This window comes from Chiloscyllium plagiosum, unplaced genomic scaffold (genome assembly GCF_037043375.1).
Source record: "Chiloscyllium plagiosum isolate Xiang-an unplaced genomic scaffold, Cpla_swu_hap1 HiC_scaffold_45, whole genome shotgun sequence".
Lineage (NCBI taxonomy): Eukaryota > Metazoa > Chordata > Chondrichthyes > Orectolobiformes > Hemiscylliidae > Chiloscyllium > Chiloscyllium plagiosum.
Window position 1 is genome coordinate 29,161,276 of NW_028270183.1, and position 14,503 is coordinate 29,175,778.

The 14,503-nt window shown below is 43.6% G+C and overlaps 1 protein-coding gene across 1 annotated transcript in view; it reads right to left on the reverse strand.

The window, feature by feature from the left end:
• Positions 1-683: 683 nt before the first annotated feature.
• The window catches only part of LOC148136433 (CD209 antigen-like protein C), a 201,340-nt gene continuing 187,520 nt past the window's right edge, over positions 684-14,503 (reverse strand). The window contains exons 3-6 of the mRNA XM_087983248.1: positions 8,161-8,232; positions 5,080-5,231; positions 3,507-3,616; positions 684-2,184 (exon numbers count right to left, since the gene is read on the reverse strand). Coding sequence (XP_087839374.1) covers positions 2,052-2,184; positions 3,507-3,616; positions 5,080-5,231; positions 8,161-8,232 — 467 coding nt within the window. The 3' untranslated portion in view covers positions 684-2,051. The remainder of the gene's footprint in view (positions 2,185-3,506; positions 3,617-5,079; positions 5,232-8,160; positions 8,233-14,503) is intronic.

Genomic DNA, 14,503 nt, shown 5'->3' on the forward strand with positions numbered 1-14,503 from the left:
TGAAGGGGGAGTGAGTCTGGAGCAGAAGGAGGCCTAAGGGTTTGTCAAATTGAGTTACCTACTCCCTATTTATCTAACATTGTACTATTGGGGAAGTTAGAAAACAGGCTTTCATTTGCCAATGTAGAGGAAGGGGAAGGTTCTCACAAGTCTTTAGGGACAGTCTAGGGTGGGCAGCCTTACCAATGCATGGTGTGATGTATAAAGCAGCATTCCTGTCGTTTGGATCCATACAGACAGGCCGAGGTGAAAGCAAAACTCCAACCCGGATTGGAAAACCACACGATTGAAGCCAATCAAAGCAGCTGGTGTTTCCCAGATGTGCTCCGCCATCAGCCTCAGCCTCATTGGTTCAACCAGACTCTGCAGGGATTACAGAATGGTGAACAAAGGCAAATTTCCGCACAATTTCCCACCGGAAAACTGCACCGACAGAATTGGGAAAGCCAGGTTTCTTACCAATATAGCTTTGAGATCAGGATACCTACTGAGCTATAGAGCTGTTGGTGTTTATCCAACCAGATGGTTTTCTTTGACGCTGAGAAATGGCATTCTCGCGAGGTGATGCTCCCACCAGTTTCCAAGGAAATGATCAATCACGTGCTAGTCAGCTCTGTGTATGTTGTTGTGTAGTTTACATTAACATAGAGCTATGTCATAACACGCGGAAGCAACACTTGGAACAATTAGAAGCTTTATTTAGAAAATTACACTCAGCTGAGTTACCTTACCAAAACTGAATTTGCAAAAGCCCAGTTAACCTACTGAGGGCATATGGGAGGGCAAGAGAAATGCTGCCAGGACCAGGAAAAGGACAAGCTTTAGTCCCTACCCTGAAAACCGAATGACAACATAGAACATAGAATAGTACAGCACAGTACAAGCTTCGGACCAAAATGTTGTCCTGACCTTATGAGATTTTTGGAATGTTTGTTTCTTTTGTAAATTTGTTCCAAACTGCATTCCTACAGCTGCCGTACTGATCCAGTCATTATTTGTGAAAGTGGTCAGGAGAGTGCTGGACAGTTTGAGAGGCTGAGAGCTATTTTGATCAAAGACCCACTGTTGGTTGCCCCTAATATTCCTGAACCCTGAAAGCGAGCAATCAATGCTTGTGACATGGGGGGAGGTGCGGTCTGATGTCAACATGTGAAGCCTGTTGGATCGGAAACCATTTGGAATTGAGTGTCCATCATGGATACAGACAGCCATGAGTATGTACTGATCATAATTGTGAAGGCAATGGCCCAGTGGTGTTATCACTAGACTGTTCATCCAGAGACCCAAGTAATGTTCTGGGGACACGGGTTTAAATCCCTATGTGGCAGATGGTGTAATTTGAATTTAGTAAAATCTGGAATTAAGAGTCTAATCCATTGTCGATTGTTGGAAAAACTCATCTGGGTCACTAATGTCCTTTAGGGAAGGAATCTTCCATCCTTACTCGGTCTGGTCTACATGTGACTCCAGACCCATAGCAACTCTTAACTGCCCTCCGAGCACTTGGGGATGGGCAATAAATGCTGACCCAACAATGAATAATTTTAAAAACATTCCTTGGCTTTTCCAGGTCAAAACAGTTCATTTCACCAAAGTGAATCATTGCAGTGTGTGTATATGACACAGAGAGAGGGATAAGAGGGAGAGAGACAGAGAGACTCTGTGCGTGTGTGTGAGTCAGAGAGAGAGAGAGAGACTGTATGTGTGAGTGCATGAGTGAGAGAAATGATGTGTGTGAGACTTTTTGCGTGTACGCATGTTGGGTAAGCATTTATATTTTCTCTTTACAAACTAAGTGCATTAAGTAGTTTTACCTCTTCATTGAATAATTTTATTTCATAATAAATCTATATTTTTTAAAGAAACCTGATCAATGGCTCATTTTGTTTCAAGCTTAGTGTGGAAATACCTTTTGATTGTCTGCATCAGGAATTGGGTCAGACAATGAACGATGTTGTGATGTGTAACACTCCTCCCAACTTGGTCATAACAACATGGATTGAATACTTATTGACAGATTTCCATCAATTGTAACAAAAAGGAAAACAACATTATGCTGATTTTTCACAGATTGAGGTATGAATAGAATCGCATGGCCAGTCATGCCATTGTCCACTGCAGGAAGTCACCACACAGTCTTCTTCATAACTTTCATGGCCATTCGGCTGACTGCTGTCCCAAAACCTGAAAGAGGAGAGAACATGGAACAGCATCAATGGACTGCTCAATATTACATTTCATTTCAGAACGTTCTCTAATTCAGACAAGAGTTTCTCTTGGAAACTGAGAGCTCTCTGACAAACATCATAATGGGGATTCACGACATATAGAAAGAAAGTTCTTATAAAGTCTCTACATGTCTTGGGTCATGGCAAGGAATGTGGGGAGAATGATGGAGAAATAGAGTGAGGGCTTCCTCGACCCCAGAAGCAGCAAGTTGTAGTTTCTAACTAAATTCCCGACTTTGAGGTGAGGTTATAGCTCTATAACAACATGAGACCTTATTAACGGGGTTATCACTCATTAATGTCACCTCATTAATACGCAAAATGGATTAGGCACATGCTGCATAGGAATGAGATGCCAGGGTTTCAGGTATAAAGCTCCAGCAGCTACCTGGTGGCTTCAGCAAGCTGCTTGCTCCTCTGGCCTTCTATTCTGGACTCCCAGTAATATCATCTCAGGGTTCACTCCCTGGGCCATATGCTCACACACCTCATGGCCAGGGAGGTTGACATCCAACACACAGCAGCCCCATAGCAGCACCATTGTGAGGCACCTCTGATCCACTTCCTGTTCTCTTATCGGAATGCTACTGCAAGGCCACCTCACATGGAGGACAGGGTCTGGGTCAGATGAGATTAGAAGATTCCAGAAGAAATGTACAGCAGTGTTTGGAGCACCTTTACACTCATCAGCACTGCATGAAACATTCTCAATGTTTGTAAAATTCAGACCAATGATTAGATATGATTGAGGTGAGATAAATGCTATTTTCATATCATTATTGTGATGTTAATTTTATGCAACTTGGATGTATAAGATCTTACAGAAGCAACGTACAGATTACAGATAGAGCTTGAATCCCTGTACTCTGTGAGGTAATGTACTGGGAAGGAAGAGCAAGGAATAAATAATATGAACAAGATGATCTTCAATTTAAAAGGGAGCAGGAAAAGAGGGAATTGGGGATATGCTGCCCAACCTCCTCAAATTCTTTGGAGAAATACAGGAACAAAAGAAAATGCAATGGATGGCTTTTTAATGGATTTTTAAAAGCAATTCACAGTCAATCACAAAACATATTTATTTAAAATGATTCATGCAAAGGGTACTGCCTCATGATAATGAAGTGATGAAGTCCCTGAGATCGAAAGTAAGCTGGGGAACAGAAAACAAACTAAAACTTGGCTCAATTCAATCTGGTGGCTGATGCTCTTTGCTGAGTTACTGCCCAGGCAGTTAAAGTGAAAATTATCTCATTGTGCAATGAAAACACTACTCACTTCATATTTGAATCATAATCTGTCCCATCCACCCAACGCCATTTCCCTTCTTCAACAGTGTCATGGAGTCCAATCCAATTAGTGCATCGTCCATTCTGTTGCAAATACATCTGATGGAATACAACAATGTATCTATGTTAGTGGTCACTATTAAAGAGCTGTTAGTTCAGCAACAATAAATTACTATGAAAACTGGAGTGTTTACTATAATCAAATGTTTTGTAATAACAGCTGTTACTATTAGATGCATATTAAATGACATGAAAACAAGAAAACTTGGTCTCTTTATTTTAGTTTGAAATTGTCTTTCATTATTTGATCATTTGAGGGTCTTAACTCATCGTAGGATGAGCAGACTGCCCAGTAACGTCTCCATTCCTGGTATAATCTCTGAGGGGACGAGGCAAGCAATACCTCTCACTGACATCGGATTCCATTTTAATCCTTGATGGGTTACATTAGGAATGGCTGAAATTTAAGCCACATGGTTTGTAAAATGTGAAGCTGAAACTAATAAAAAAAGGTGATGCTCTACATTCTACGTTCTAATCTAGCTCAGCCTTAAACATACACAAGGACCTTTCCCCACAGCTCTCTGTGGTAAGGAGCTCCAAAGAGTCACAACTCTTTGAGAGAAATGGTTCCTCCTCCTCTCAGTCTTAAGTTGGTACTCCTCCATTCTGAGACTGTGCCCTGTGGTTCTAGACTCTCCCAGGAAGGGAACCAGCCTCTCAGCATTTACCCCATTAAACCCCGTAACAATCCAATACATTTCAATGTGATCATCTCTCATTCACCTAAACTCCAGTGAATTCCAGAATCTTCAACCAATAGAAAACACCTGTCTTTATCTATCCATAATATCCTGAAAATCCGATTAGATCACCCTTTAATGTTCTAAATTTCAGAGACTAAAAGGTCCAATCTGGCTAATCTCTCCTCATAACTTAACTACTGAATTCCAGATTTTATCTCTGTAAACTTGCAACGGGACCCCTCCAGGGCCCAAACACCTTCCTAAGGTGTCGTGCCCAGATTCGCTCACAGTACTCCAAGTGGGGTCTAACCAAAGTTTTGTATAACTACAGCATAACATCTGCATCCCTGTACTCCAGCCCTCCTGATATGAAGGCCGTATGGTTCCTGGTAAATTTTAGACAGAAAGCAAAATAATGTTCCTCACAGAGTGTTTTGATTGTTTGAAAAGATGGTGAAAGCAGTGTCCTTGAATATTCTGAATTCAGAGACATATAGATTGATGTGTGGCAGAGGAGGGTCGGGAGAGGTGGTGCTGGTGAATGGTTACATAGAGTCAGCAGAAATATGAAGCAATCTGCCCAGCCATGATCTGATTGGATAATGGAGCAAACTGCACGGGCTAAGTCGCCCACTGTAGCTGCTAAATGGTGTGTTCATCTGAAATAATGAGTCAGTGCACCCCTCATAAATCATTTCCTTTCGCAACAACTTCAGCTTCTTATCCATAACCTAACAGGAAAACGGAACAAGTGATTTGTTCCAAGTCAGACTGCAGTCTGCCAACCAATGAACCGAACGAACGGACTGTTCCAACCTGCTCCTCAGCACTGTTAATGACAACAAGGTGGGCACCCATGGATTCACAGAATGTCTGAGCTTCTTTCCAAGTTGTTTTCCGAGTTGAAAAGTAGTAATGCTTTTGGTTCCCCTGGCTCCACTGGTCGGGCAGTTGGATGTGAAGAAAATCTGTGAGGGTATTGAGATAAACATGAGAGACGGCTGAGGCACGACAGTATCTTACAGATTTCCTTATTTACTGACATTTTACATGGCAGGCTGCATTTACTGGTTTTCAGTGGTAATATTTCGACCTCTGAACCGGGAGGTTTGGGTTCAGTCCACCCTGCTCCAGAGTAATGTCGTCACATCTCTGAGTAGGTAGATTAGAAAATGTTTCTATCGGGAACATGGACTAACCAGATTGGCTCTGATCTTACTCCTGCTCGGAAAACATGCTTGCTTCTTTAAAGAGCCACAATCATCATGTTGGGCTAAATAGCCTCCTGTTGTGCTGTGACATTCTTTAAATGCTTGAAATTACTACAGTTCCCAACAATGATATAGTTTTCTCAGATATTACTACTCTCACAACTTCAACCATTGTCAAAGCTGATACTATTGTCAAAGATCACCGCTCTCACAGAGTGAAGTGCTACTAAATGTAACAAACAGTAACAAGGACGATAATAGACTTCAGAAACAGATTGGGGAATTGGACAGGGACAGAACACAAAGGGATTTACAGCTGAGAATTGTGAAGTGATGCATTTTGAAAAAAGACTGAGGAGAAGCAACAAAATAAATTATAGCATTTGGGAATTGATACTGGAACAGAGATCGGCGGGATTGCAACTTTTGATGTTGACAGAAGAAATTACAGTAATGGAAACATTTAAGATCCTGAATTTGTGCCGGGGAGTTATTTTAAACCTTTCTAAACTAGTTGCTTATTCTCACCTAGGATTGTATGTTCAATTTTGGGTACCAATCTTTAGGAATGACGTCCAGTCCTTAAAAATGAAACAGAAGAGATTTACTGGGATGATGTGGGGAAGAGAAATGTTAGTTTCATGGAGTGAGAAGGTGAGATTGCTCACAGCCGAGAGAAGATTAAGTGGAGATTTGACAGAATTGTTGAAAACCATGAACTGTTTAGTTAAGTGAGGAGAAAAGTGTAATAACCCATCGACACAGCTACAATTTGGCATAAGGACCCAAGTTGAAACAAGGAAATATATTTTCGCCCAATGTCCTCACAGAAAATATGATGTCAGGATTTTCCGTCAGTATTCCACCCACCATGATTGGAAGGTGGTTGGCCAGGCAGATCTCATTAAAAATGAGGTCCCTGATCGGAGCCATTAATCTGGACCAATCAGGGAGCCCTGTCTGACAGATCTAAACAGGAGTCTCAGAGAATTTCCTCATTCTAGGGGCTGGCTCTGAGCTAGCTAGTCACATGTAAATAAGGGGTGAATTAGTGATGGGAAACCGGCCTCTGTGCAGTTAGTTCACCAACATCATCCCACGAGTTTCCAATAATACACAAGACAAGCAGGTACTGCCATTTTGGAAAGAACACAATCAGTATGCTGTTGAGCTTGTAAAAGTGACAATTAAATGCAATGTCATGTTGTCCCTTTCCCCCACTAATCTGTTGAGATCATTAATGAAATTGTCTGTGGATTTCCCCTTCTTTCAAGAATTTTCTTTGTTTGAAGATTTAATTAATTTCAAAAGGTTGGCAGAAGTTAATTAATTCTTTTGGTTATATCATGGTAAGCTACAAAATTATCACCTTACAGCCCCAGTTGAATGTGAAAGTGAACTAGCTCTTCAATATTTGATTTTGAATCTTTGTTTTAATCATTCCATTTAGTATCCACCCTTAATTACCCAGAAGAGCCAACCACAATGCTGTGGGTTTGGAGTAGGTCAAACCAAGTAAGAATTGCATTTTCCTTCCCTAAAGAACATTAGTGAACCTGATAGGTGTTTCCCAACAATCACCAATGGATTCATTGTCATTATTAGATGCTTAATTCTAGATTTTTATTGATTTCAAATTCTACCATCTGCCATGGTAAGATTCAACCCCAGGTCCCCAGAACATGACCTGGGTCTCTGGATTAACAGTCCCGTGATAATGCCACGAGGCCATTGCATCCCCCCAATTTGGAAGTAATTGTACATCTTCAGAATTATTTTCTTTAAGATGTCCAATTAAGTATTTTATTTCACCCATCTTTGAACTACATCTTCCTGCCAATGATATTCTTCTTTGCCTTGTTGTGTGTCATGTTTTAAAAATGTGTTTCTTTCCCCCACTTAAAAAAAGCTTTGAATTGTTCAGTACGGTATTTCTGCTATTGTGTAAAAGTGAAGGCCTCATCATGCTACTCACTTGTTAGAGGAGGTAACCGATGGGAGATTAAACTGATGGTCACAATACCTCAGGCAACAGGTGACGTTGAAGAGGTGAGATATCCATCATACCCTCAGCTGGTACAGGAACCGAACCCATGCTGTTGGTGTTACTCTGTATCACAAACCAGCCATCCAGCCAATTGAGCTGCACTGAAGCATTTACTGTGCATTTGTAATCAAAATGCAGGCTCCCATCCACCCGTTAGTGTAATGGAAGAGTCCAGACGTTTTGAGGTAATTCAAAATCCAGGAGAACAGTGAAACCACTGGATCGCCTGAATTTGTGAAGTGTTTAATCGTGGTAAATAATATTTGTAAAAAATATTTATATGCACAATGTATAATCGTAATAATGAAAAGTAAAGCATGGGAGAAGTATTGGACATGAGTCTGAAAGAGTCAACACTGAACAGTGCCATCAGCATGAAACACGATGATGCTGTTATAGGGGTTAATGACACAAACCTTTAAAACTCCTCTCGTAACTTGTAACCTAAAGTACAGTAACTGCATTCATTTGCAAATCTGTAAAAGGTTTTTATTGGAGATTAGAAGCAATAGCTCCTTATCACTGTTTAGAATCATTTGTTGATGTGACCACCCCAGATATGATTGTACTCAGGAATCACAGTAAGTAATGATACAGTATTATGAATCATTCAGGGACTTTACTGGAAATTACACTTACTCTCCTTCAGCTGTGAAATTTCATTCCTAAGTTCAGCCATGAAGCTTTTGGACTGCTCAGAAGTTCCTCGAGCTGCAAGAATATCAATGAGAAAATCTCAGAGAATTGTTGAAGCATAGAAAGTAATTCATGTAGGCTCTCTCCAAGAGGAGTACAGCCTGTTTCTCACTTTCCTGCCTTGCTCTATCATTTCTTTTTTCTCTTTAGCTGCTGATATAATTCTCTTTCGAAAACCATGATTGAATCGGCCTTGCTGTGTTCTTCCAGCTTCCTGCCTGCCTATTTTGGATTCCAACATTTGCAGTGTTTTTGTCTCTAACCAACTTGGTCAAACTCTCCAGATCTGAACCAGTCATTGTAGAAACCTGGTGACCCATGGCACTGTTCCTTTACTAATCGTCTAACCCAACATTGTCACTCAGACGAACAATCCCTTCCTATTGACTATGTCCAGGCTCCTCGAAATCATGAACACCTGGATCAGTGGGTGGCACAGTGGTTAGCACTGCTGCCTCACGGCGCCAGAGACCCCCGGTTCAATTCCTGCCTTGGGCAACTGTCTGCGTGGGTTTCCTCCAGGTGCTCTGGTTCCCTCCCACAGTCCAAAGCTGCGCAGGTTAGGTGAATTGGCCATGCTAAATTGCCTGTCATGTTAGGTGAAGGGGGTAAATATAGGGAAATGCGTCTGGGTTGGTGTGGACTTGTTGGGCCGAAGGGCCTGTTTCCACACTGTAAGTAATCTAATCTAAGAAAAACTCTCTCTAACATTTTCAGGAGCAACATTTTAGATCAAGTGGCACAGTTTGGAGAACAAGATCAGTCTTGGCTTTTCATTAGATTATCACAGAATCATAGATCATCAAATCCCAACAAATCCACACCGGCCCTCCAAAGAGTAACCCACCCAGACCCATCCCCCTACCCTATTACTCTACATTTACCCCTGACTAATGTATCTAACCTACACATCCCTGAACACTATGGGCAATTTAGCATGGCCAGTTCACCATAACCTGCACATCTTTGGACTGTGGGATGAAACTAGAGCTCCCAGAGAAAACCCCACGCAGACACGGGGAAAATGTGCAAACTCCACACAGACAGTCACCCAAGGCTAGAATCAAACCTGAGCACCTGACATTGAAAGGCAGCAGTGCTAACCACTCAGCCACCATGCCACTGGAGAGATTTAGGAGAGATCTTAATGGGTGACATCAATAAAATTATATCTACTGGTTGGTGAGCTACCTTTTAACTAGAGGTCTTCAGCTGAAAATCATCACCAGTTCACCGAAGGAATAGGTTCAGAATTCCTTTGTGCAAACCATTTCAAGAGATATCATCAGAACCAGGTAAGTGGATAGAAGTGGAGTTCAGATCAGATATTTCAAAAAGAAAATGGAGAAATACAGGGGAACAGTGTAATCCTGAAGAAGGGTTCCACCTGAAATGTTGCCATGTCAATCTCCTGATATTCCCGGGCTTGCTGTGTTCTCCCAGCCTTCTACATGTCTGTTGACTGGAACATGAGCAGCCACAGACAGGAAGGTCCATGTCAGATCAAAGAGAAGAACTAACATCCCAAGCAACAGAAGGCTCAGGGTGGATGGGGGACGGGACGGGGGTAGATGGGGGGAGCAAATGGGGGGAGCGAATGGGTGGGGTGGATGGGGTAGGGGGCTGGGAGTGGAAGGGGGTGCAGACGGATGGAGGTGGACAGGGTAGGGGGCGGGAGGGTGGTCGGGTAGTGGGATCTCACACATGGTGTGCTGCTGCCTAGTCTCCTGAACAGGGAGCGGACTTAGCAAGTGCTCACTGTGTCAATCCCATTGAACTGAATTGGGGGATGTTGGTGGGGGGCTTCAGCAATGCTGCAGGACCCTGACACACAAGGGTATGTCTGCTCAGAAACAAAGCCTGACACAGAGAGAGGGGAACAAGGCAGGCCGAGTGAGAAAGAAGGAAGACTCAGAGACCCAGAGGAAAGGCATTGAATCCACTAACTGAATAATCAATTATCAGAACAAAATTGTGCTTGCCCATCTTGTTCAAATAATCAGGGTTCCTTTATATTTGTCCAAATGCCATTTAAGTGTTATTAATGTACCAGCATCAACCACTTCCACTGCCAGCTCATTCTATATGCGTACCGCCCTCTGTGTAGAAATGCTGCCCCTCAGGTTCGCTTTTATTCTGTCCCCTCTAACCTTAAACTGATGCCCTCCAGCCCTTGATTCCCCAATCCTGGGAAAAAGACTGAGTACATTCACTCTATCCATGCCTCTCATGATCTTATTCACTTCTACAAGATTTCCCTCTCAGTCTCCTATGCTCTAAGGAAAAAAGTCCCAGCTTGTCCAACCTCTCCCAATGACTCCGACCCTTGAGTCCTGGTGACGTCCTTGTAAATTTCTTCCACACTCTTTCCAGTTTAATAGCATCCTTCCTAAACTGACCAAAACTGAACACAATACTCCAAATGCAGCTTCACCAGCGTCTTATACAGCTGCAGCAAAACTTCCCAACTTCCATACTCACTGCCCTGACTGATGAAGATCAGTGCCAAAAACCTTCTTCACTGCCCTGTCTACCTGTGACTCCACTTTCAGAGAACAAAGCACCTGAGCTCCAAGCTCCCTCTGTTCCACTGCACTCCTTAAGGCCCCACTATTCACCATGAGACTCCTACCTTGATTTGACTTTCCAAAATGCAACACCTCGCACTTGTCTAGATTAAACTCTATTTGCCATTCCTCAGTCTACTTTGCAAGGTTTGTGAAGGTTTGTAGCTCAGGTTGAGGTTTAGGGTGTAGGTTTGCTCGCTGAGCTGTAGGTTTGATATCCAGACGTTTCGTTACCTGCCTAGGTAACATCATCAGTGGCGACCTCCAAGTGAAGCGAAGCTGTTGTCTCCTGCTTTCCATTTATATCTTTCTCCTGGATGGGGTTCCTGGGGTTTGTGGTGATGTCATTTCCTGTTCGTTTTCTGAGGGGTTGATAGATGGCATCTAGATCTATGTGTTTGTTTATGGCGTTGTGGTTGGAGTGCCAGGCCTCTAGGAATTCTCTAGCATGTCTTTGCTTAGCCTGTCCCAGGATAGATGTGTGTCAGTCTACTTTCCCAGCTGATCAATGTCCCGATGCAATTTCTGATAACCTTCCTCACTGTCCACAATACTGTCTATTTTAGTGTCATCTGCAAACTTACTAATCCTGCCTTGTACATTCTTGTCCAAATTATTGATATCAATAAAAAACAGCAATGGGCCCAGCACCAACCCTGAGGCACTCCACTAGTCACAGGTCTCCAGTCCAACAAGCATCCTTCCACTATTACCCTCTGCTTCTGACCATCAAGCCAATTATGTATCCAGTTTGCCAGCTCCCCATGGATTCCATGCGATCTAACCTTCCAGAGCAGTCTTACCAAAGGCCTCATTCAAATCGCTCATCTAAATCAGTGATAAACATGGTGAATAAAAGGTTTCCCAGCACTGATCCCTTGGTGGCTCACTCATCACTGCCTGTAACTTGGAAAAAAACTTTATTCGTTTCTTTTCTGACAATGCACTTCTCTATCGATGTCTGTGCACCATTTCCGGTCCCATGTGTTTTAATTTGACATGCTCATTTCTCACATGGGACTGAGTTGAAACTTTCTGTATGTTCAAGAAAACCACATTAACTGGCTCCGTCTTATCAACTCCATTAATTACATTCTCAAAACCTTCCAGTAGATTTCTCAAGCACGATTTCCCTTTCCCAAATCCAGATTAACTTGGCCTGATGGTGACAATGTTTTCCAAGTGCTATGGTCTTCCATCATTTGTACCCTTCCCATGCCACGAGACCCACATGCAAGCTGCCTTGATTTCTCCCTTCAACAGGGACTGACTCAGCCTCTCTCAAAACTGTCCAGCTTCCAGAGTTTCACTTCAACTTTCAGTTTACTCTGTGCCTTCAGGGGTCAAGGATCACAAGCTTCATCAACGAATGGATATCAACACACATCTAGATCCTTCCTCCCCCATCATTCTCTTGAACTACCTGTCTTCCTTTAATTCCACTCCTTGGCTGGGTTTTCACAATCGTTTCTGACCTGATGCACTCTGATCCTCAATTCTCTGTCTTCGTAAAGACCTCAGCTTACTCAACTTACATTGTCTCCATCTCCATGCCCACTTTTTTAACCAAGAGTCTCCCCTGCTAATAAAAGCAACCCCTCCACCCATCTCCAACAGTCTCCCTTGACATGGGCACTTCGCACCCTCTACATGGCTACCTCAATCTCTCTGTTCGTCTCCCTCACCCCTTGTGTGTCTCCCTCTGATCCTGCTGAACCCTCTTCTCCGAAGTCCACCCCAAACATTGCCACCATGTTGCTGTTTTTGCTTGACATAATGACCTCTGCCCAGCAAAGGCCAAACGGCAATTCCTCTGACCCCACCCTGGACCATGACCTCACGACTAAACATCAAGCTGTCGTGTCCAAAAGCAACAGTGACCTCAGATCCTGCACAGATCTTCCCTTCAGTGACTTTAGTATCATAGTCCCTCAGACCGTTTTATCCTCCTTCCCAAGATCCATAAATTAGAACTGTCCTGGCCAACCGACTGTTCATCTTGACCCTATCCCACTGAACTTCTTTCTTCATATCTCTCCCCCATTTCTCACCCCTTGTGCATTCACATTGGACTTCCATCCTTCATCACCTCAACCATTTATAATCTCCAGTCCCGTGGGCTGAACCACTCCACTACACCATGGCTATCCAATCCGTCTACACCTTTATTCCCAGCAGAACACTGTCAGAGCTCCCTGCTTCTTCCTGATACAGTGGTCCAAATAATCCCTATCCACCACAGGGTGACCCAGGCTGAACGTGGTTTATTTATTGATTCATTTTGTGGGATGTGGGGGTTGCTAGCTGGGTCCAGCATTCATTGCCCTGTCCCTAGTTGCCCCTTGAGAAGGTGGGGGTGAGCTGCCTTCTTGAACCACAGCAGTCCATCTGCTGTGGGTTGACCACAATGCCCTTAGGGAGGGAATTCCAGGATTTTGACCCAGCGACTGTGAAGGAACGGCGATATATTTCTAAGTTAGGATGGTGAGTGCCTTCGAGGGGAATTTGAAGATGGTGGTGTCCCTATGTATCTGCTGCCCTTGTCCTTCATTGTGCAAGTGGGCATGGGTTTGGAAGGTGCTGTCTGAGGATATTTGGTGAATTTCTGCAGTGCATCTTGTAGATGGCACACGCTGCTGCTACTGAGCGTTAGTGGTGGAGGAAGTGGATGTTTGTGGATGTGGTGCCAATCAAATCAGCTGCTTTATCCTGGATGGTGTTGAGCTTCTTGAGTGTTATTGGGGCTGCACCCATCCAGGTAAATGGGGCGTATTCCATCCCACTCCTGCCTTGTGCCGTGTAGATGGTGGACAGGCTTTGGGAAATCAGGAGGTGCATTATTCCTAGCACCTGACCTGATCGTGTAGCCATTGAGTTTATGTGGTGAAGAGGCGATGGTTAGATTGTTACTTATTGGTAATGGTCATAGTCTGGCATTTGTGTGACACGAATGTTACTTGCTACTTGTTAGCCCATGCCTGGATATTGCCCAGATCTTGTTGCGTTTGGACACAGACTGCTTCAGTATCTGAGGAGTTGTGAATGGAGATGAACATTGAGCAATCATCGGCAAACATCCCGATTTCGGACCTTCTGATGGGAGGAGGGTCATTGATGAAGCAGCTGAAGATGGTTGGACCTTGGACACTACCTGAGGGACTCCTGCAGAGATGTCCTGGAGCTGAGACGACTGACCTCCAACAACCATGACCAGCTTCCTATGTGTCAGGTATGATTCTAACCAATGGAGTTTGCCCCTTGATACACATGTTTGCCAGGGCGTCTTGATGGCACATCCAGTTCAATGCAGCCTTGATGTCAAGGGCTGTCACTCTACCCACATCCCCAACCCCTCTGGAATTCAGCTCGTTTGTCCATGTTTGAACCCAGGCTGTATTGAGGTCAAGAGCTGAGTGTCCCTGGGGTAACCCAAACTGAGCAGGTTATTGCTGAGCAGGTCCTGCTTGAGAGCGCTGTTGATGACCCCTTCCATCATATTACTGATGACCGAGAGTAAACTGATGGGACGGTTATCGGACATATCTGACGAGTAGATTCCAGGGTTGTAAATGTACTGGAACAGCTTGGCTCGGGGAGCGGCATGTTCTGGAGCACAAGTCGTCAGTCCTATTGCCGGAATGTTGTCAGGGCCCGTAGCCTTTGCAGTATCCAGTGTCTCCAACTGTTCCTTGATATCATGTGGAGTGAATCGAATTGTT